At 40.8% G+C, this 22,155-nt stretch overlaps 1 protein-coding gene across 1 annotated transcript in view; it reads right to left on the bottom strand.

The window, feature by feature from the left end:
• Positions 1-1,421: 1,421 nt before the first annotated feature.
• LOC133981833 (calcium-dependent secretion activator 2-like) overlaps positions 1,422-22,155 on the bottom strand; it is a 64,931-nt gene continuing 44,197 nt past the window's right edge. Inside the window, 4 exon segments of the mRNA XM_062420691.1 lie at positions 1,422-1,507; positions 6,102-6,302; positions 7,552-7,660; positions 10,046-10,112. Coding sequence (XP_062276675.1) covers positions 1,422-1,507; positions 6,102-6,302; positions 7,552-7,660; positions 10,046-10,112 — 463 coding nt within the window.

The following is a 22,155-nucleotide window of genomic DNA, read 5'->3' as shown; positions in this document are numbered from 1 at the left end:
CCTCGCCACCACACACCTCACCACCTTCTACAGGGGCACCGTGGAGAGTCCTGACCTACGGCTTCACTTCCTGGTTCGGGTGCTGCAGCGCACAGGACAAGAAGCAGCTCAACAGACTGGTCAAGACAGCCAGCAAAATCATCGGTGCCCCACTCCCCTACCTGATGGAGCTATACCGGCAACGCTGCATCAGCAGAGCCACCTCCATCATAATGGACCCACTCCACCCCTCCCACCATATCTTCTCCCTTTTGCCTTCAGGGAGAAGATACAGAAGCATCAGCTGCAAAACCAGCAGGCCATAAGGCTTATTAATGGACTGTCCCCCCCGCCCCCCATATACACAACCACACACACTCTAATCCTTGACAGCTAGTCACCTGTCAAGTCAAGAGACTGAACCATAGACTGCATATAAGAAATGGACGTAACATCCGTGACTTCACCCATTGGTTTGTGGACTGCTGCTCGGAGGCCAATAGTATCGGATCTGAGCAGCGCCATCTTGAACATTTCAGGTGCATGCTGGGAAAAATAAAAACATGGATTCTACTTATATGGGCATATATCACGACGTAGCCACGCCCTAATGCATACCCTGCTTTATCGTCACATATAAAATCAGGGAGGCCAAAATGTCCCAAATGAACATCATACTGCATTGAAGAAGGCTTTAAACTAGCGATTGAGACCATAAACACATTTTGAAAACGTTTACTGAGGTTAGAAATCAAGTGAGAAGTTGGTGAATTCTCCATTGACTTGTATAGAGACGGAAGTCCTTTTGACACCAAAACGGTCGCCCCCTGGTGGCCTTTTGATAGAATGCAGTTTTAAGTTACTTTTATGTTGGCCTCATTTCAGAGGACCGGAACTCCCCGCCTGGACTGAACGCACTACCTGCACTTTGTGAGAATGGATTAGTTTAACTAGTGAGATTTTGCACAGACATACTTTGATTGATTTTCTTTTTATTGATTTTATTCCTATTTATTATTATTCTAGTAGGATGTTAACTTAATGATGAAGGCTCTGTTCATGAAAGTATGCTCTTAATATTCTAATTCTACATTTTATCTGTCATGTTTCGTACTATACTGTTCGGTGTATTGAGGCCTTTGCCAACAAACTGACTCAGGTATGTTTTAATTTGATGGACAGACGGTTCGAAGATGGAAGGAAAAACAAGAAGCTGCTTCAGAGTGTCAATACAGCTGGATGAGAAGAAGAAGAAGAAGAAGAAGAAGAAGAAGAAGAAGAAGAAGAAGAAGAAGAAGAAGAGCTGATCCCTGTAAAACAAAAGAAGCAGAAGAAGGATTGTGTGTGTGTGTGTGTGTGTGTGTGTGTGTGTGTGTGTGTGTGTGTGTGTGTGTGTGTGTGTGTGTGTGTGTGTGTGACTTCCACGTGCGTAAACAGCTTCATTATTTCCTCTCCCGGTCGATATAAAAAAACCTGACGCTCGCCACCTCCGCCTGCTCGCTCTTTGTGCTCTGAAAGCCGCTGGAAGCTGAAAACAGTCCGGAGCTGAGGACAAACAAAGAGGAGACGTTGTGTTTCACCTGTTCGCTCTCAGTTATTAACCTCCAAGAGACGCTCGCCTGTGCTTCAAAACGCTGCTATTTCCACCATGTCAAGACGGTAGAAGTATGACTTTATTAATCTTAAATCAATCGCCTGTGTGTGTGTGTGTGTGTGTGTGTGTGTGATTGTCAGTGTGTACACATGCAGTCATTAGTGTTATTTAACCTCCCGTTTCATTTCTTATGAAAAAACGCCTGCAGACACGAATATGCAGGTTCACGGACACGACCGTTATTAAAGAGAGAAAGACTCTCTGTCAAGCCCATTACATCCACACACACACACACACACACACACACAGAGCAGCACTTAGCACCCAGTTAAGAGCTATTTCAGGGACACCTTCTATTTCCTCCTGCAAACAGCGTGTCAGCACCTCTTGCCATTAACGCTTCAATCTGTTTCCATTAAACGCTAACGAGCGGTGGCGAGAACGGCACCAAATTACACAAATATATATACCACTATAATCATCTCTCAGTGTGAAGCTCTTCATTTCACAATGCTCCGCCGGAGAGGACACACACACACACACACACACACACACATAATGAATGAAATGATTTCGTAGATGTAAGGAGCACAAAAAGGAAAAAAAAAGAAGAAGGTGTGGAAGGAGAAGTTAGTGAGCAATGAAAAGACAAATGAAGAAAAGGAGATGAGTGAGGGGTAAATACAGGAAACCAGTGATAATATGGGAAGAGAGGAAGGACATAAAGGCTCGCTGAGGTTTGCTTTTGTTCACTAGTAGAATGATATGTGGAGAAATGTTTGTATAGCTTTGTTCATCCTGTTATCACTTTCACTCCAACATGCATAGTAATGTAATAAGAAGAGGGACACATTTACTCAACTACTGTATTAAAGTATCATTTAGAGGTACTTTTACTTTACTGCAGTACAGATTGAGGTACTTGTACTTTACTGCAGGAACCACTGGACTAAACTAGCTAACTGTATATAAAGTAGTGTAAACTAGCTCCACCTCCAGGAGCTACAACAGTAACATGCTGCTCTAACACTGATGCTTCACTATTAATAATCTAATGATGTCATAATAATAATATATCAGTCAGAGGACCAAACCACTACTTTACTGTAATACTGCATACTACATCACTCATAATACTGCAGTACTTTACTGTAATACTGCATACTACATCACTATAATACTGCAGTACTTTTACTGTAATACTGCATACTACATCACTCATAATACTGCAGTACTTTTACTGTAATACTGCATACTACATCACTATAATACTGCAGTACTTTAACTTATAGTGAAGTATGTTTACATTGTTGTCATTCAACATGTTTGTCTTCACCTTCATCCCTTTATATCATTCCTATCGTCCATCCTTCCCTTCTTCCTCCCTCGTGTGTGTTTTCTCTCTCTAACAGCAGTGAGACCTGAATCTGTTGACCTGTTTCGATCCGCCTCCTGCTGTGTGTGTGTGTGTGTATGTGTGTGTGTGTGTGTGTGTAGACCTGCAACCAATCATCACAAACGATTAAAAAAACTCCTCCTAACTTCAGTCTGAGATCCTGACTCCTCAAACCAACAGGTGACATCACCATGGTTACGTCCGTTATCTTTATACAGTCTGTGCTGTAGACTAGCTGGTGAACATAGTGGAGCATTTAGATATTTCCCTCAGGAGTTGGTAGAGAGTAAAAACAGCTAAAAGAGAGAATACTGGACAGAAACATGATGAACTAATGAATGATAATGTTGATCAGTTAACTGCTGGATGTGGAAATAAAGTTCAACACATCTTATAAGATGATGATGTGCAGAGTTCAGTGTGTTTCCACCATAGACTGTATATATAATGGACGTAACATCCGTGACGTCACCCATTGGTTTGTGGACTGCTGCTCGGAGGCCAATAGTATCGGATCTGAGCAGCGCCATCTTGAAAATTTCAGGTGCATGCTGGGAAAAATAAAAACATGGATTCTACTTATATGGGCATCAGGAGGAGCATGAGGCGCCCTCCTGAACCTGTGAACCAATCAACCTGTCAATCACCACGTAGCCACGCCCTAATGCATACCCTGCTTTATCGTCACATATAAAATCAGGGAGGCCAAAATGTCCCAAATGAACATCATACTGCATTGAAGAAGGCTTTAAACTAGCGATTGAGACCATAAACACATTTTGAAAACGTTTACTGAGGTTAGAAATCAAGTGAGAAGTTGGTGAATTCTCCATTGACTTGTATAGAGACGGAAGTCCTTTTGACACCAAAACGGTCGCCCCCTGGTGGCCTTTTGATAGAATGCAGTTTTAAGTTACTTCCATGTTGGCCTCATTTCAGAGGACCGGAACTCCCCACCTGGTTTCCACCTACATCACCATTAAATCAGTTAATGCAAGTTTAATTTCTACTTCATTGGTTCATTGTTGTTCAGTCCTGCCAACAAAACACTTTACATGAAATTAAAGATGAATATTTTTGCTTGTTGATGTGCACGATAACAAAATGCATCTTTTTACATCTAAAATACAACAACATCTCAACCTGAAGCTGATGATATGTTAGACTTGAGTCTCATATTTTCATCTTATTTCTATTTCTACAGTTTACTTGTGTTAGTTTCAGCTGAAGTTAAACTTTAAACCCGAGGACGCATCGCTCCGTGTGCTGAACCATCTGCTGTCTTTTGTTCTGCACGTGTTTATCTATAAAAAGCTGATTTTGAGCTCAGTTACATTCACACACAGCAGATGAATCTGTGTTCTCCAGCAGGAATCCACCCGAGGGAAATCAGGCTTCTGTAATCCTCTAACCCGGATTACAGCAACATGATGACAGTAAAGAAATCAGAGTCCAACCTGATAGTTAAAGGTTGATCTTTGGTTGCTCAGAAGCTTGTTAGTGACCACAAAGGAAGTCAAATGTGTTTTTAAATGATCTGAAAGGCTTCTCATGAAGGTGGAGTGAACATCTGAACATCATAGAGGAGCAGAGAGAGACGAAGAGACGTGATATTGACCCATTATTACATCCAAGAGCAGTAAAAACACTTTTAAAAACACCTGAAATGTGACGGCTTCCCCTAATGTGATGCAAAATATACAAAAAAGGAAACAAATCTTCATTCTTCACATTTAATTTAATTTGTTGTGATAGTTCTCATGTTTTATGTCACATTGGAGCATAATATTGTGTTTTTTATCATAAAAACTAAAAGAATAAACTCTCTCTGCTCTCTGAAAGCTTCATTAAGGATAAATCATGTTTATATGTGACTGATGAAGTCTTTAAGAATGATTTGTGGTTCAGAAGTTTGGTATAAAGACTAATAATGTGAGGAAATGTCTGTGGCGGGTCAGAATACGAACAGTATGTGAGGGTTAAATGTGGAAATCTTTTTTCAGTCTCTCTTGGAAGACAATCTGGTTTTGCTTTCGGTTGTTCGCCTTAAAAGTGACAGAAATAGTTGTGGTGAATCACAACATGAAGAGAGTTCGAGGAGGTTTGAGGGTTAGTGTCAGAAAGTGAAAGAAATGCCATGCAGGCCTTGCAGGAGATGGTTTCTGAAGCTATGCAACCATCCGACAGTCACACCTGAAGGAGAATAGCGACTCATTAACCTTCCTGTCGTCCTCCCGGGTCAAATTGACCCTGTCTATTTTGACTGTTCCTACTTTCCTCCCTTCCTTCCTCCCTCCTTTACTTCCTTCTTCCTTCCTTCCTCCTTTCCTTCCTTCCTTCATCCTACCTTCCATCCTTCCATCCTTCCTTCCTTCCTTCCTTCCTTCCTCCTTCCTTCCTCCCTCCCTCCTTTCCTTCCTTCCTCCTTCCTCCCTTCCATCCTTCCTCCCTCCTTTACTTCTTTCTTCCTTCCTTCCTTCCTTCCTCCTTTACTTCTTTCTTCCTTCCTTCCTTCCTTCCTCCTTTACTTCTTTCTTCCTTCCTTCCTTTCTCCTTTACTTCCTTCTTCCTTCCTCCCTCCTTTCCTTCCACCCTTCCTCCCTCCTTTACTTCTTTCTTCCTTCCTTCCTTCCTCCTTTACTTCGTTCTTCATTCCTCCCTCCTTTCCTTCCTTCTTCCTTCCTCCCTCCTTTCCTTCCTTCTTCCTCCCTCCTTTACTTCCTTCTTCCTTCCTTCCTTCCCCGCTCCTTTCCTTCCTTCTTCTTTCCTTCCTTCCTCCCTCCTTTCCTTCCTTCCTTTCTACTTCCCTTACATCCTTCTTTTCTTCTTCCCTTACTTCATTCTTCCTCTCTTCCTTCCTTCCTTCCGCCCTCCTGTCCTTCCTTCCTTCCTTCCTTCCTTCCTTCCTCCCTCCCTCCTTTCCTTCCTTCCTTCTTCCTCCCTTCCTTCCTTCCTCCCTCCTTTCCTTCCTTCCTTCCTTCCATCTTCCTCCCGTCCTTCCTTGACTCGAGGACAACAGGAACTCAGATTTACAGCTTTATTTTGGACAACGTGCTTCTCTCTCCTGGTTTCCCTTCAGCCTGTCACACCAGAAGCACCTGAGCTGAAACAATAAGGAGGAAGTGAACCTACTGATTGGAGACGCAGGTTTCTGGTTTCCTCCTCTGCAGTTCATGGTTTTGTTCTGAGGCGGTGGGACCGGTTTGTAGGACTGTCCGGTAGCTCGGTAGATGGCCTGAACCCACAGCAGCCGGTCCTGCTCGTCATCACACGCAAACATCACCAGGTCGCCTTCTTTCACCGCGTTAAAAAACACCCGACCGCCCTGCAGACCTGACGGAAGGAAGAGGAAGAGGAAGAAGAAGTACATGGTTTCATAACAAAAACAATCAATATATTATATGTTTATATGTTTATATGATTGCCATGGTTACATTACATTATAACTGACTCTATATTAATCATGTGCAGTGATCTCAGGCAGGTTCCCTTCATACCTGAGTCAGAAAACACTTTAACCCTCCTGTTGTCCTTGAGTTAAGGAAGGAAGGATGGAAGAAGGAAGGAAAGGAGGGAAGGGAGGAAGAAGGAAGGAAGGGAGGAAAGGAAGGAGGGAGGGAGGATGGAAGGAAAGGAGGACAGAGGAAAGAAGGAAGGAAGGTGGGAGGGAGGGAGGAAAGAAGGAAGGAGGGAGGGAGGGAGAAAGGAAAGGAGGAAGGAAAGGAGGAAGAAGGAAGGATGGAAGGGAGGGAGGAAGGAAGGAAGGGAGGAAGGAAGAAGGAAGGAAGGGAGAGAAGGAAGGAAGGACATGAAAGAAGGAAGGGAGGAAGAAGGAAGGAGGGAGGGAGGAAGGAAGGGAGGAAGAAGGAAGTAAAGGAAAGAAGGAAGGAAGGAAGGTGGGAGGGAGAAAGGAAAAGAGGAAGGGAGGAAGGAAGGAAAGAAAGACAGAGGAAAGAAGGACGGGAGGAAGGAAAGGAAGAAAGGAAGGAGGGAAGGAAAGAGGGAGGGAGGAAAGAGAGAGAGGAAGGAACAAAAGAGAGAAGGGAGGAAAGAAGGAAGGACAGAAGGAAGGAAGAAAGGGGGATGGAGGAAGGAAAGAAGGAAGGGAGGAAAGAGAGAAGGAAGGAGGGAAGAAGGACAGACGGAGGGAAGGAAGGAAAGAAGGAACAGTGAAAACAGACAGGGTCAATTTGACCCGGGAGGACGACAGGAAGCTTAAACCAGACATTTAAGAACATAAATTTGGACATTGTTAAGTCATTCCTGACATTTAACGGACCGAACGACTCATCGATTAAATGAGAAAACACACAATTGAATCAACAATGACGGCGATCATCAGCTGCAGTGCTCATCGCTGGTGTTTCCATCGTCGCTGCTTCCTTACACGTTACCATAGCAACCACCTGTGCTGAGCTCTTGACCTGTGATCCACCTTCACAGCATCTCTCTGACTTGAATTGATACTTGTGATAACAGACAGACTGCGGATGTGAAGTGTGAATGGTGGTTTTATAGTTACTGTGATGTGAGAAGCTGCATCTATATATGTTCATGGATGGTGGATAAAAGGTGTGTTTACCTGGCTGAGGGTCGCAGTAGTCCACCGTGTAGCCTTCCAGCTGCATCAGCTCATGAGGTTCAGCTTTCTTCTCTCTGTAGCTGCACATGGCGAACGTGTACTGACTCACCTGCAGGACCGACACAGTGATGAGCTGCAGCTAACACACCTGCATTTAATCATTCTGTCGATATCTGAGGCAGTTTCATATCTCAAGCTGTAGAAAACAGTCAGACTTTGTTAGGCTAGGATAGTTTCACAGGTTTCCATATGAACAGTAAAGATGTTTTCCTCTCTGTAATCATTCCTCCTGTTCATACTGAATATTAAAAGATCTGCTTCTAATGTGCTTTCAGTGTTCAGTGATGGAGGACTAAATCATTATAAAGAAGGTGATCAGCTTCTATTGAGCTTCATCAGTGTGAGTTAGTCATATCAAGTGATATCTGACACATTTACAGTCTTTTTAGCATCAAATTCCCTCTTAGTGTTTCCCTTCCTTCCTTCCTCCCTTCCCTCCTTCCTTTCCTTCCTTCCTTCCTTCTTCTTTATTTCCTTTCCTTCCTCCCTCCTTTCCCTTCCTTACTTTCCTTCTTCCTTCTTCCCTTCCTCCCTCCCTCCTTCCTTTCCTTCTTCCTTTCCTCCCTTCCTCCCCCTTTCCTTCCTTCTTTCCTTTCCTCCCTTCCTTCCCTCCTTTCCTCCCTTCCTTCCTTCCTTCTTCCTCGACTCTAGGACAACAGTCATTATAAAGTAGATGATCAGCTTCTATTGAGCTTCATCAGTGTGAGTTAGTCATATCAAGTGATATCTGACACATTTACAGTCTTTTTAGCATCAGATTCCCTCTTAGTGTTTCCCTTCCTTCCTTCCTTCCTCCCTTCCCTCCTTCCCTTCCTTCCTTCCTTCTTCTTTATTTCCTTTCCTTCATCCCTCCTTTCCCTTCCTTCTTCCCTTCCTCCCTTCCTCCCTCCCTCCCTCCCTCCCTCCTTCCTTTCTTTCTTCCTTTCCTTCCTTCCTCCCCTTTTCCTTCCTTCGTTCCTTTCCTCCCTTCCTCCCCCTTTCCTTCCTTCTTTCCTTTCCTTCCCTCCCTTCCTTCCCTCCTTTCCTCTCTTCCTTCCTTTCTTCTTCCTTCCTCCCTTCCCTCCTTCCTTTCCTTCCTTCCTTCTTCTTTATTTCCTTTCCTTCCTCCCTCCTTCCTTTCCTTCCTTCCCTCCTTTCCTTCTTCCTTCTTCCCTTCCTCCCTTCCTTCCTTCCTCCCTCCCTCCTTCTTTTCCTTATTCCTTTCCTTCCTTCCTCCCCGTTTCCTTCCTTCTTTCCTTTCCTCCGTTCCTTCCCCTTTCCTTCCTTCTTTCCTTTCCTCCCTTCCTTCCCTCCTTTCCTCCCTTCCTCCCTCCCTTCCTTGACTCTAGGACAACGGTCATTATAAAGTAGATGATCAGCTTCTATTGAGCTTCATCAGTGTGAGTTAGTCATATCAAGTGATATCTGACACATTTACAGTCTTTTTAGCATCAGACTCCCTCTTAGTGTTTCCCTTCCTTCCTTTCTCCCTTCCCTCCTTCCTCCCTTCTTCTTTATTTCCTTTCCTTCCACCCTCCTTCCTTTCCTTCCTTCCCTCCTTTCCTTCTTCCTTCTTCCCTTCCTTCCTCCCTCCCTCCCTCCCTCCTTCCTTTCCTTCTTCCTTTCTTCCTCCCCGTTTCCTTCCTTCTTTCCTTTCCTCCCTTCCTCCCTCCCTCCTTCCTTTCCTTCTTCCTTTCCTTCCTTCCTTCCCTCCTTTCCTCCCTTCCTTCCTTCCTTCTTCCTTGACTCTAGGACAACAGTCATTATAAAGTAGATGATCAGCTTCTATTGAGCTCTTAGTGTTCCCCTTCCTTCCTTCCTCCCTTTCCTTCCTTCCTTCTTCTCTTCCTCCCTTCCTTCCTTCCTCCCTCCCTCCCTCCCTTCCTTCCTTCCTAGAAAGAATGAATCATGATACTTGGCGACTGTTTCTCTGTTTTATAGAGATTATAGAAGCATGAAGGACTGAATGTGTCTCTTTCATTAATATGTTTATTTATTTATTTTCTGTTTATTATTTGGGTTTGTTTGGACGTGTTGAGGAGCAGAGAGGAGCTTCTCTTGTATAGTAAATTACTTTCAGTGTTTCCTGTCTGTAAAGCTTGTTTATTAATAAAAACATGTTGGACTTTTGGTGTAGATGGTAAACAAGGTTGTAATTTGCAAAACAAAAGACATTATTTTAATATGAGTGAGCCTTGACATGTCACTAAGACTCAATTAACTTCTCTGCAGCAGGATGTAAAAGTCTTTCAGGTCTAATTTTTTTTAACTTTCTGGTAAAAAAAGCTTCAAGGTTTTTAATTTAAAGCTTTTTAAATACACACAATCATCTTCTGTGATGTATTAACCAATACTACCTTAAGTTCTCTCCAGCCTGCAGCTCCTCTCTCTCACCTCTAAACCAATCACAGATCAATGCTTGTCATCAGATGTTTGATTGTTTTTCATTTCTTACCTGAACGAGGACAAAATATCTTTTTTTCCAGCGTTTCCAGACTCTCTGACCAACAGCGTAGAGGTGCCTGAAACAACAACAACAACAACAACAACAACATGTCAGCTTTAAAAGACAAAAACAAGATTTATAGTTGCTATAGATACAGGTTGTGCTAGTCGTATAAACAAAGAATAACACAAATCACTGCTGACATAAGACATTTCCTTCCTTCCTTCCTTCCTTCCTTCCTTCGTGTAATCTGTCCTTCTTTCCTTCCTTCTTTCCTTCCTTCCTTCTTTCTTTCCTTCCATCCTTCCTTCCACCTTTCCTTCCTTCCTTCCTTCGGTATTTAATGCACAGACAGACCATCAGGTTGTGTTATGGTTGCTATAGATACAGGTTGTGTTATGGTTGCTATAGATACAGGTTGTGTTATGGTTGCTATAGATCCAGGTTGTTCTATGGTTGCTATAGATACAGGTTGTTCTATGGTTGCTATAGATACAGGTTGTTCTATGGTTGCTATAAATACAGTTTGTGTTGTGGTTGCTATAGATACAGGTTGTGTTATGGTTGCTATAGATACAGGTTGTTCTATGGTTGCTATAGATACAGGTTGTGTTATGGTTGCTATAGATACAGTTTGTGTTGTGGTTGCTATAGATACAGGTTGTGTTATGGTTGCTATAGATACAGGTTGTGTTATGGTTGCTATAGATACAGGTTGTTCTATGGTTGCTATAGATACAGATTGTTCTATGGTTGCTATAGATACAGGTTGTGTTATGGTTGCTATAGATACAGGTTGTGTTATGGTTGCTATAGATACAGGTTGTGTTATGGTTTCTTAGTTCATTTTTTGATCTTCCTTTCTTCCTTCCTTCTTTCCTTCTTTCCTTCCTTCCTTCGTTCGTTCGTGTCATCTGTCATTCCTTACTATTTATTACTTTTTAATTGAGCTCCTTTCTCTGCCTTGGGTTTTGAATTTCGTTGTATTCTATACAATGACAATAAAGGAATCTAATCTAATCTTAATATCAAAGTAGAAATTAATTAATTAAGAGGGTTACAAGGAAATATAAAAAAAAGTATAAGTAATAAAAGGTCCACTAAAGACTCAACTCATCTTTTCTATTATATACTTCATTCATCATTTTTGCCAGCATTGATTGAGGATCCTTATCTTGAGTTCTTAGATAGTGAGTTAGTCTTTGATTTGTTTAATCTTATTTATGGATTATCATCAGGCACAGAGACAAAAACAGCAGATATTTCAGTTTCTCCTCCTCAGGATGGACCTTATTCACTATTATCTGACATATTATACTCAGTAATTAACGGGCAAAGAAGGTGTTCAATAAATAAACACATATTACACTTTCTAGACTCTGTAGATTTTATGTTTAAATTTCATTTTCTTTACAGCGTGTGATCATTTTTACAGTGATTCAAGTCTTCAAGGATCTGTTGACAATCGGATCAATTTTAAAGCTTCTTTGACACACATCCTCATATCTTTCTGTCTCAGTCCATCACACCACATTATGTTATTACTCCTTCAACTGAAAACACCATCAACACATTAATTCTGTGCGTCTCTCTAACGTGAAACTAAAGAGCTAGAGAGAAAGAGAGAGAGTGGTGAGGCGCTGTGACACAGACAAGCAGCTTTCATTGAGGAAGTGTTGAGGAAAATAGAAGAATGACCAGCTTGGCCTCTCAATCAATGGCTGCTCCACCGGGCCTCCTGAAGCGTGGGATACAGGCAAGTGCAAGTGAGGAAAATCAATCGATGGCAAGACCTTTTCCTTCAGCCCTGCCGCCCGCCCTTAAAGAAAAGGCCTCCAGTCAAGGCTGCGGCGCGTCTGGACGGAGAATCTGGGCCATTCTGCACGACTCCGGGTTAACATTTGGCACCGCTCGCCGGCCACTTGTGAAAATGATTTGTCTGTCCGTCCTCCTCCTCCTCTTCCTCCTCCTGCAGGGTTCCTCGCATCCATTCAGCCGCGTGACGCCTCGCTGACGGGCCGACACCGCCGCAGAGTTCACTGCAGGCATTTTACAGTCCTCACTACAAAAAAACCCATCCGTCTCTAACTGGTCATTTAGCCGGATATTCACACTTTAAGGGTGTTTTTTGATACGCTGGAGTTATTTTAGTAATATGGAGGAAAAAAGCTAGAAATCAGTGTGTGAGAAGCTAAAAATGAGACAGAAAAAGGAAAATAGCTGCAGCAGATTTAAAGAAAATAAATAATAATATACAAGTGAAAAAAAATCAATGACGTTTAAAATGTTTGCAGCGGCACCAACAGAAGTTTATTTTGTTCTCACACAAATAAAAATCTACCAGCATGCATAAAGATTATTTTAGTAGCGCTTGCAGAAACATCTCTAAAATAAAGGTAATCTTTTAAAATATGTGTAAATTTACTCAAATAAAGATATATATTTTAAATTGTCATAATGATTTTTTGCAGGTTTTTATGCTTTAAATCAGTCTTTTATAAGATTTGAGTTGTTCTCGCCCACATTGTCTGATTTAGTCTCTTATACAATAATGACACATGAATCATTTTGGACTTTATAATAATGTAAAAATACTTGAAGAAATTAGATTAACATTTAAATGTCGACATTTTCAGTTTTGCACGGAAAAAAGTAGATATTTAAAATTTAATTTAACTGGATTCTTTGTTCCAACCCATAACAATAAAAATAATTTAGTATCTTATGAAATCAAATAATGTCAGAACCAAAGACTACAGAGCACAATAACAATGTCGGCTAGATTTATATAAATGCAGTTTTTTAGGGTTAATTTGTTTTATTTTGGGGGGTTTTGTTGTTGTATTTTTGGAGCTTATTGATAGAATCTGTGAAGAAGAAGTTTCCAGTGCTGCTGTTTTATATTTCTGAATTTCAGACCCATTAAAAAGTCGACTGCAGGCTGCATGTGATCACGAATTCACCTTAAAAACCTCTGAGCTCAAAACAGCTGATCTGAAACAATAAACATCTCCTGCAGAAGTATTCAGTGACCACGACAGGAAACAAATATGAGAGGAGCTCTGAGTTAAAAACAAACATCCAGTTCACCTCTCAGTGACCCTCATCTGCTGCTAGCGCACACACACACACACACACACACACACACACACACACACACACACACACACACACACACACAAACACAAACACAAACACACACACACACACACACACACACACACACACACACACACACACAAACACAAACACAAACACAAACACAAACACACACACAAACACAAACACAAACACACACACACACACACAAACACAAACACAAACACAAACACACACACACACACAAACACAAACACAAACACAAACACACACACACACACACACACACACACAAACACAAACACAAACACACACACACACACACAAACACAAACACAAACACAAACACACACAAACACACAAACACAAACACAAACACACACACACACACACAAACACACACATTTCTTCACCTGCATCTCAACCCGTCAACAAATACAAGAAAACATCAAATTAAAATGTGTCTGAAGTGTTTCTGAACAGTTTGTGCTTTCTCTGTTTGCCTCTTAATGGATTCCTGTCTTTAACCTGTTCATGTTCCTTTTCATGTTTTTCATTTCGCAGTCTGAACCGAGAAAAAAAATAAGAAAAAAGAGCACAGACAGAAAATAGCAGCTTTACATTATTTGACTTTAACGCCACATGAATCGCTGCATGCGTTGGCTTCTCTTTGGATTACATTTCTTTGAGGTTCGAGGAATCCTTGAGGAGTATTTTTATTCCTTAACAAATCTTATAAGAATATATATATTTTTATTAGAAATGCAGCATTTGTGCCGAGCCTGTGTGTTAGTCTTTTGAGCAAATATTCACAGTGGTGGAAGGGAGGAGTAGGAGTGTAGACACAAAGTCCTACTAGTTAAAATCACCTTCTTCAATACTCGACTATCCATTTTTGTTCGTTTCTGTTTTACGCCGTTAAAAAGTGGAACGTGAAAACTGCACAAGCTCTGAACAAGCTGTCAACAACCAAAGGGGAAAGACAAGTTTCCCCCGAAAATGTCCTCGAATGAGTAGTTTGGCATGTTCGAACAGAGTTCCCAGAATATTTAAAACTGTAGTTTAATACTTTAAAGATTAGTAAAGTATAGTTATCAAGAAATTATCTTACAATCACGAGCAAATTCACGCTGTGGAAACTTTGGTTGCTGAATAGCAGCAAGAAAATAAAAAGCCTTCGGACCGAGCTTTCAGAGGCCAAACCGAATTTGTCTCCAATTTGATTGCTAGCAAGAAACATCCAGACCTGTCTCCAACCGAAGAGGAAGACTTGTTAGAAATGTCAAACATGCACCTGCAGTCCGTTTTAACAAGCAGTTTGGCATGTTTGTCCCATAGACTGTATATAAGAAATGGACGTAACATCCTTGACGTCATCCATTGGTTTGTGGACTGCTGCTCGGAGGCCAATAGTATCGGATCTGAGCAGCGCCATCTTGAAAATTTCAGGTGCATGCTGGGAAAAATAAAAACAGGGATTCTACTTATATGGACATCAGGAGGAGCATGAGGCGCCCTCCTGAACCTGTGAACCAATCAACCTGTCAATCACCACGTAGCCACGCCCTAATGCATACCCTGCTTTATCGTCACATATAAAATCAGGGAGGCCAAAATGTCCCAAATGAACATCATACTGCATTGAAGAAGGCTTTAAACTAGCGATTGAGACCATAAACACATTTTGAAAACGTTTACTGAGGTTAGAAATCAAGTGAGAAGTTGGTGAATTCTCCATTGACTTGTATAGAGACGGAAGTCCTTTTGACACTAAAACGGTCGCCCCCTGGTGGCCTTTTGATAGAATGCAGTTTTAAGTTACTTCCACGTTGGCCTCATTTCAGAGGACTGAAACTCCTCGCCTGGTTTAAACAGAGTTTACGGAATCTGTTGTCCACTAAGAGACTGTCCACCACCGAAGATTAAACTGTAGATGATGAGTGAATTCATGCCATGGTCGCTGAGCTGCTGCAGGTAAGTAAAAGACTGCAGACCAAGCTTTCAGATGCAGGATCATCAATGTAAAGATTGGTAGTGTATCAGAAGGAGAGGAGAACAAGAGGCCAATCAAATTTACCTCCAATCTGATTCCTAAACAGCTGGAGGACGACAACTTAACCAAGCCGGTAGTTATCACATGCAGTACCGGAAACAACCACAAGACTCCAGACACATAATTACACCAGTGCATCTGACAGAGATGAACACATAGTTTATTTCTGTCAAACATTATAATGAAGGGATGACCCTGATGAAAGCTGCAAGCTGAAACACATCAGTCTATTAATAAAGTGTTGCTGGAGCTTTGACATTCTTCTGATTTCTTTCCTTCTTTATGCTCCTTGGAAGTAGATGAAGTTGAACCAGAAATGTTTCTAGGTCAAACACTATAAGAAACAAACCTTTACAATTTGTTTGAGTATGCAACTGACAAGGAGATCAATAAAGTTTCTATCTATCTATCTATCTATCTATCTATCTATCTATCTATCTATCTATCTATCTATCTATCTATCTATCTATCTATCTATCTATCTATCTATCTACCTATCTATCTATCTATCTATCTACCTACCTACCTACCTATCTACCTACCTATCTATCTATCTATCTATCTATCTATCTATCTATCTATCTATCTATCTATCTATCTATCTACCAAGGGCAAATAAAAGTACTCAAACAATCCAGCTCAAACCAGACCCAAAAACTTTTGAAAGGTCTTTTTTTTTCTCCCCGAAACATAAATGAAGAAATGAAAATGTGCACTGAGAAGGTTTTTATCATGGCAGTTTATTTCTTTCTTTCTTTTATACTCAAACTTATTCTGCTCTGTGTGACAATGAGCAGCTTTGAGTTGAAGGTGTTTTTTTGTGTGTTTTTTGACCGGCTGTCCCGGCTGTGGATGAGGGCAACTCTGCAGCACTGGGTGGACGTTTACGTTTTTGTTCACATTTTTAACTGTTAATTTGATTTTTGGGGTTGCCGACAGTGTGAATGATAAGTTTGTATTTCATTATAACGCAACTATCTCAGAGCTCCTTCAAGTCATCTCATATGAATAATACTCTTGATTCCATATCCTTGGTCTTTTGGAGCGTTCGTGGTTAAGGTCACCCAATAAATCGAGGTCAAGTTTTTGCACATTTGAAGTCATTCAAATCCGACATTATACTCATACAAGAAACGCATATTAAAGCCACTTAGCATAGGAGACTCAGGGATAAAAGGATTTCAACACAGCTCTTCTTAGTCAACTTTCACATCCAAAGACAGAGACGCTGCCGTCCTTTTCCATATAACTCTTCCTTTTATCCACAACTTACACAAATACCAGGTTTATAATCTTAACTTGACATAAGTGGTGGAGTTGAATCTGAATAAGGTATTTCGAAAAGCTCTACTAAACTATTATCTGCAAATAATTACAATAGCTGGGCAATGAAATATCATCCACATGGACCAAACAGTATTTACTAAAGGCAGGTAATCCTTCTGCAATGCCCATAAGAAATTTGACATGATAGAGTGACCCTAGTTTGGATTTGGTGACACATTCATAGAGATCAAAATCAATCTCAATCAATCAATCAATCTTTATTTATACAGTGCCAAATCACAACAAAGTCATCTCAAGGCACTTTACACATAAAGCAGGTCTAAACCGAACTCTATTGGCGCTTTTCCACTATACAGTTCTAGCTCTACTCGACTCTACTCGCTTTTTTCTGCTGCTCCATCAGGGATAGTACCTGGTACCTGGTTCTTTTTTAGTATTTGCTCTGTCGAGGTTCCAAGCGAGCCGAGCCGATACTAAAATGTGACGTCAACAGACTGCCGGCCACTGATTGGTCAGAGAGTCACTGGAAGAGCCATGAGCCGTCCCACACAAGAATCAAACCCGGCATTTTTAAATACCAACAACAGCGTTACAGAGATTAGTTTCTCTTCTCTTGCTTTGTGTGTGACAGAAAGCCTCATACAGCAGCAAGTACACCATCACCTCCATGTCCTCCATTGTTTATGTGTTTGTGTCGCGTATAAAATGAAGTCAAGGCAAGTTTAACGCAGCGTTGCTATGGCGACCCCGTCCACGTTGAGGAGGTACTATAGTAATGGAAAAGGTTCCTGGTACCAAACCGAGCCGAGTAGAGCCGAGTAGAACTAGAACTGTGTAGTGGAAAAGCGCCATATGTCTAAAACATTACATACTGATCCAAAATCCTTCATTCTCACAAATACGAAGCATTGTCTTCTTTGCTGTTTCACATTGTGCTTGAGCTCCTGCACCTTAATGCCACCGACTGTGTACACAGACAAGCTCCTGGTCTGTCTAGACAACCCAGCAGTCTCTATTTCCGTCCAAATAGAATATATAAATTCTTTGGAGAGTATTTCTGGTTCATGCCTTTAGTGCGTCAATTTACTGAAGACTTCCTGGGGGGGGGGGGACATCTTTTAGAGTAGTGAAGGACTGTTTTACCGGTCTGAGGCTTAAACTGACCCACGAACACGAATTATATTTTAGAGTTTAACTTTAGAAAATCTGAAGAAAAACAGTGAATATTAGTGCTGGAGGATACTGTCCTTATCAATGATTGGATGACTAAATGCAATCAAAAAGGTCGGCCTATGCAGGTTTCTATACCTTTTTAAAAACTTGCCCATACACTTAAATACATCCTATACATTCATATGGAGTATCCAAGGCTAACTTACACAAACCCCGCAAGGAATGAGGTATGCAAATAATAAAACATGACTACTGGACAAACTGAAAAGAAGCCTTCACAACTACAGTTAGAAACCTATGCATCTTTTATTTTGCAGTTCCGCTATTCAACTAAACTTTTACCTTAAAGAATTCTTTGCAAATATTAAATAATATAAAAGTGTTTCCATGCACGCTCCCTTATATCAGAATCATATATTGAAGCCTGGGCAGTGAGACGAGGTGTTTGCAGTCTAAAGAGAGAGAAATATATATCACAACTTTTCTTTAGATCTGTACATTGACGGCCAATTTACATCATTCATTCAACCTTATATATACGTAATTATTATGGATACGTACAACTCAGACACTACATTAAAGAAAAGCACCCATAATTTGAGTCCACCAACCATCCTTTTCTTAAGAATCTCTGGCTTCCTTTCAGATTCAACGCAGCTAGTATCAAAATGTGTTAATCGCTTTTCTACTTTGGTTTCTTCAGATTTTATAAGGCAACTTGGGCCAATAATTTTAATTTAGAGATATATAAAAAAAGAAGTCAAAGCTCCAGCAACACTTGTAGTATAGAACAACTTTATTACTTTTGGCTTGCAGCCTTCATCAGGGTCAATTCAGAAAATGTCAGTAGAGTTCAGGGAAGAAGATTCGTTCTTCTATTGACTCAGACGGCAGAGTTAATCCAGCACAAGGTGAAGCATAAATTGCATTATTAAAAAAACAAAATAGCTGAACTGCATCTTCCCATCGGTGTCTCCTGAATGTGACGAGTGTTGCTCTGCTGAAGGATCGAGAAGGGTCACACCTTTTTCTGAATTAAGTGAACATTACAAACCTTTTTTGACTGCAATTTTTGAGCGACTGCCAAGAATCGTATTGTAAAGACATCCAGCCAAAACCATGACATGACTTTTGAGCTGCAGTACAACAAGCGGTTTGTTCTGCAGTTATGAAACATGGATGCTAAGAATTATTCTCCTGATGTGGAGGTCTACCGCTCCGCCCAGCTGTGCACACCGGCTCAGAGAGATATCGTCTATTATACAAGCTGCAACACTATTTGCACAAAGACAAAACACAGAAGACTTCTGACAGAATATGAGGACCTTTCTTAGCACAGTGTCATATTTCCCAACATCCACAGGGACTTTGACCTGCCTGGCTATATGAGTAGGTGTTGTGTTTAACTCATTTATTCTTACTTTACCTTCCTTTTTCCGAGATCTTACTATAGTGACATTTTTAAAAGAGTATTTATATGATCTTATAAACTGTCTGGCAGTCTTGTGTTTGTGTTCCACTTGGTGTTGTGTTTCCTTTTGATACTGCAGTGTGTGTCCTTTCAATATATTTTGTCATTGTAAAATTGGAAACTGTAAATAAGGTATAAAAAATAAAGAAGATTCACGGTGGAAAAACAGCATCAAATAACCTGAACTGAGGAAAATAAAAAAAAAACACCTTTCAGCAGGTTAATCAAAAGATTGTGTCTTTTAATAAATCAGAGATGACAGAAAGCCCATTTAAACACACAGAGAAAGAAGAGATGGACATAAACTGGAGACGGGCTGAACTCACAGAGAGACGAACACTGACCCCTTGTGGAAATATTTGAACACTGCGGCCAACTTCAGTCAGTCACCAGAGCTGCCTGACTCCCACTTTAAATGACTCCAAAGCTATTTTACAGCCCAAAAACACAACCATCACACCTCCATGCTCCAACACCTACACTATATGTATTAAAACAGCTTTTAAATTATGTCTTAAACCAACAGTCAGGAGCCCAAATTAACATTAAAACCTGTTTATGTGTCTGTAATGATTCCTCCTGTTCATACTGACCATTAGAAGATCCCTTCATCATGTTTACTGTAATGATTCCTCCTGTTCATACTGACCATTAGAAGATCCCTTCATCATGTTTACTGTAATGATTCCTCCTGTTCATACTGACCATTAGAAGATCCCTTCATAATGTTTACTGTAATGATTCCTCCTGTTCATACTGACCATTAGAAGATCCCTTCATCATGTTTACTGTAATGATTCCTCCTGTTCATACTGACCATTAGAAGATCCCTTCATCATGTTTACAATGGAAGTGATGGAGGACTAAACCCACAGTCCTCCTTCTGTGGAAACATGGATTTAAAAGTTGATCTGAAGCTAATATGAAGCTTCAGTCGTCTGAATGAGTCAAACAGGTAAGGAAAGGAGGAGGAAGACGAGGAAAGAAACAAACAAAGAAAGAAGGAAAAAGAAAGAAAGACAGAAGGAAAAAAAGACAGAAGGAAAGATAAAAAGAAACAAACAAACAAAGAAGGAGAAGAAAAAGAAAGAAAAAAAGGAGGAAGAATAGGAAGATGAGGCCGTCTGAATGAGTGGAAAGAAAGAAAAAGAAGAGGGAGGAGGAAGATGAGGAATGAAATAAAGCAACAGAAAGAAAGAAAGAAAGAAAGAAAGAAAGAAAAGTAAGAAAGAAAAAAAGAAGGAAAGACAGAAAAAGAGAAAAGAAAGAAAGAAAGAAAGAAAGAAAGAAAGAAAGAAAGACAGAAGGAAAAAAAGACAGAAGGAAAGATAAAAACAAACAAACAAACAAAGAAGGAGAAGAAAAGAAAGATGAGGTCGTCTGAATGAGTGGAAAGAAAGAAAAAGAAGAGGGAGGAGGAAGATGAGGAAAGAAAGAAAGCAACAGAAAGAAAGAAAGAAAAGTAAGAAAGAAAAAAAAGAAGGAAAGACAGAAAAAGAGAAAAGAAAGAAAGAAAGAAAGAAAGAAAGAAAGAAAGAAAGGAGGAGGAAGATGAGCAAAGAAACAAACAAAGAAAGAAGGAAAAAGAAAGAAAGAAAGAAAGAAAGAAAGAAAAAGAAGGAAAGAAAGACAGAAGGAAAGATAAAAAGAAACAAACAAACAAAGAAGGAGAAGAAAAAGAAAGAAAAAAAGAGGAAGAATAGGAAGATGAGGCCGTCTGAATGAGTGGAAAGAAAGAAAAAGAAGAGGGAGGAGGAAGATGAGGAAAGAAAGAAAGAAAGAAAGAAAGAAAGAAAAGAAAGAAAGAAAGAAAGAAAGAGAGACTCTTGCCCTCTTTGTTGTCCTATACTTCCAGCACAGCTCAACAGGAAACACTAAGAGGGAATCTGATGCTGATGCTACTACTACTACAGAGGAAAGAAAGAAGAAGGAAGGAAGGAAACGAAAGGAAGGGAGGAAGGAAGGAAGGAAGGAAGGAAGGAAGGGAGGAAGGGAAACACTAAGAGGGAATCTGATGCTAAAAAGACTGTAAATGTGTCAGATATCACTTGATATGACTAACTCACACTGATGAAGCTCAATAGAAGCTGATCATCTACTTTATAATGATTTAGTCTCCATCACTTTACACTGAAAGCTCATTAGAAGGTTTTAATAGTCAGTGTGAACAGGAGGAATCATTACAGAGAGGAGGAATCATTACAGAGAGGAGGAATCATTGCAGAGAGGAGGAGGAATCATTACAGAGAGGATGAGGAATAATTACAGAGAGGAGGAATCATTACAGAGAGGAAGTGTTTCTGGGGTGATTTTGACATCTTGTCATTCATATGAATCAGACAAGAGACACATGTACTATTTAACCCTCCTGTTGTCCTCAGGTCAAGGAAGGAAGGAAAGGAGGAAGGACGGAAGGGAAGGAGTAAGGAGGGAGGAAGGAAGGAAGGAAGGAAGGAAGGAAGGAAGGAAGGAAGGAGTAAGTAGGGAGGGAGGGAGGGAAAGAGAAAGGAGGAGGAAGGAAGGAGGGAGGGGAGGAAGGAAAGGAGGAAGGAAGGAAGGAAGGAAGGAAGGAGGGAGGGAGGAAGGAAAGGAGGAAGGACGGAAGGGAAGGAGTAAGGAGGGAGGAAGGAAGGAAGGAAGGAAGGAAGGAAGGAAGGAAGACAGGAGTAAGGGAGGGAGGGAAAGAGAAAGGAAGGAAGGAGGGGAGGAGGGAGGGAGGGAGGAAGGAAGGAAGGAAGGAGGTAGGGAGGAAGGAAGGAAGGAATGAAGGAAGTGAGGAAAGAAGTATGGAAGAAGGAGGGAGCAAAGAAAGAGGGAAGCTGAATAGAAGCTGATCATCTACTTTTAAATGCATCAATTTACATTGAAAGCATATTATGAAGCATGAAGCAGATCTTTTAATAGTCAGTGTGAACAGGAGGAATCATTACAGAGAGGGAAACATCTTTACTGTTCATATGGAAACCTGACTGCTGCTTTAAGACCTGAATGAGTCCTTTAAGGTAGAGCTGAATAGAGTTTAGGTGGTGTAACTGT

Source organism: Scomber scombrus, chromosome 6 (assembly GCF_963691925.1).
Source record: "Scomber scombrus chromosome 6, fScoSco1.1, whole genome shotgun sequence".
NCBI lineage: Eukaryota > Metazoa > Chordata > Actinopteri > Scombriformes > Scombridae > Scomber > Scomber scombrus.
The sequence above is the reverse complement of the archived record's forward strand: the minus strand, read 5'-3'. Positions and strand labels throughout refer to the sequence as shown.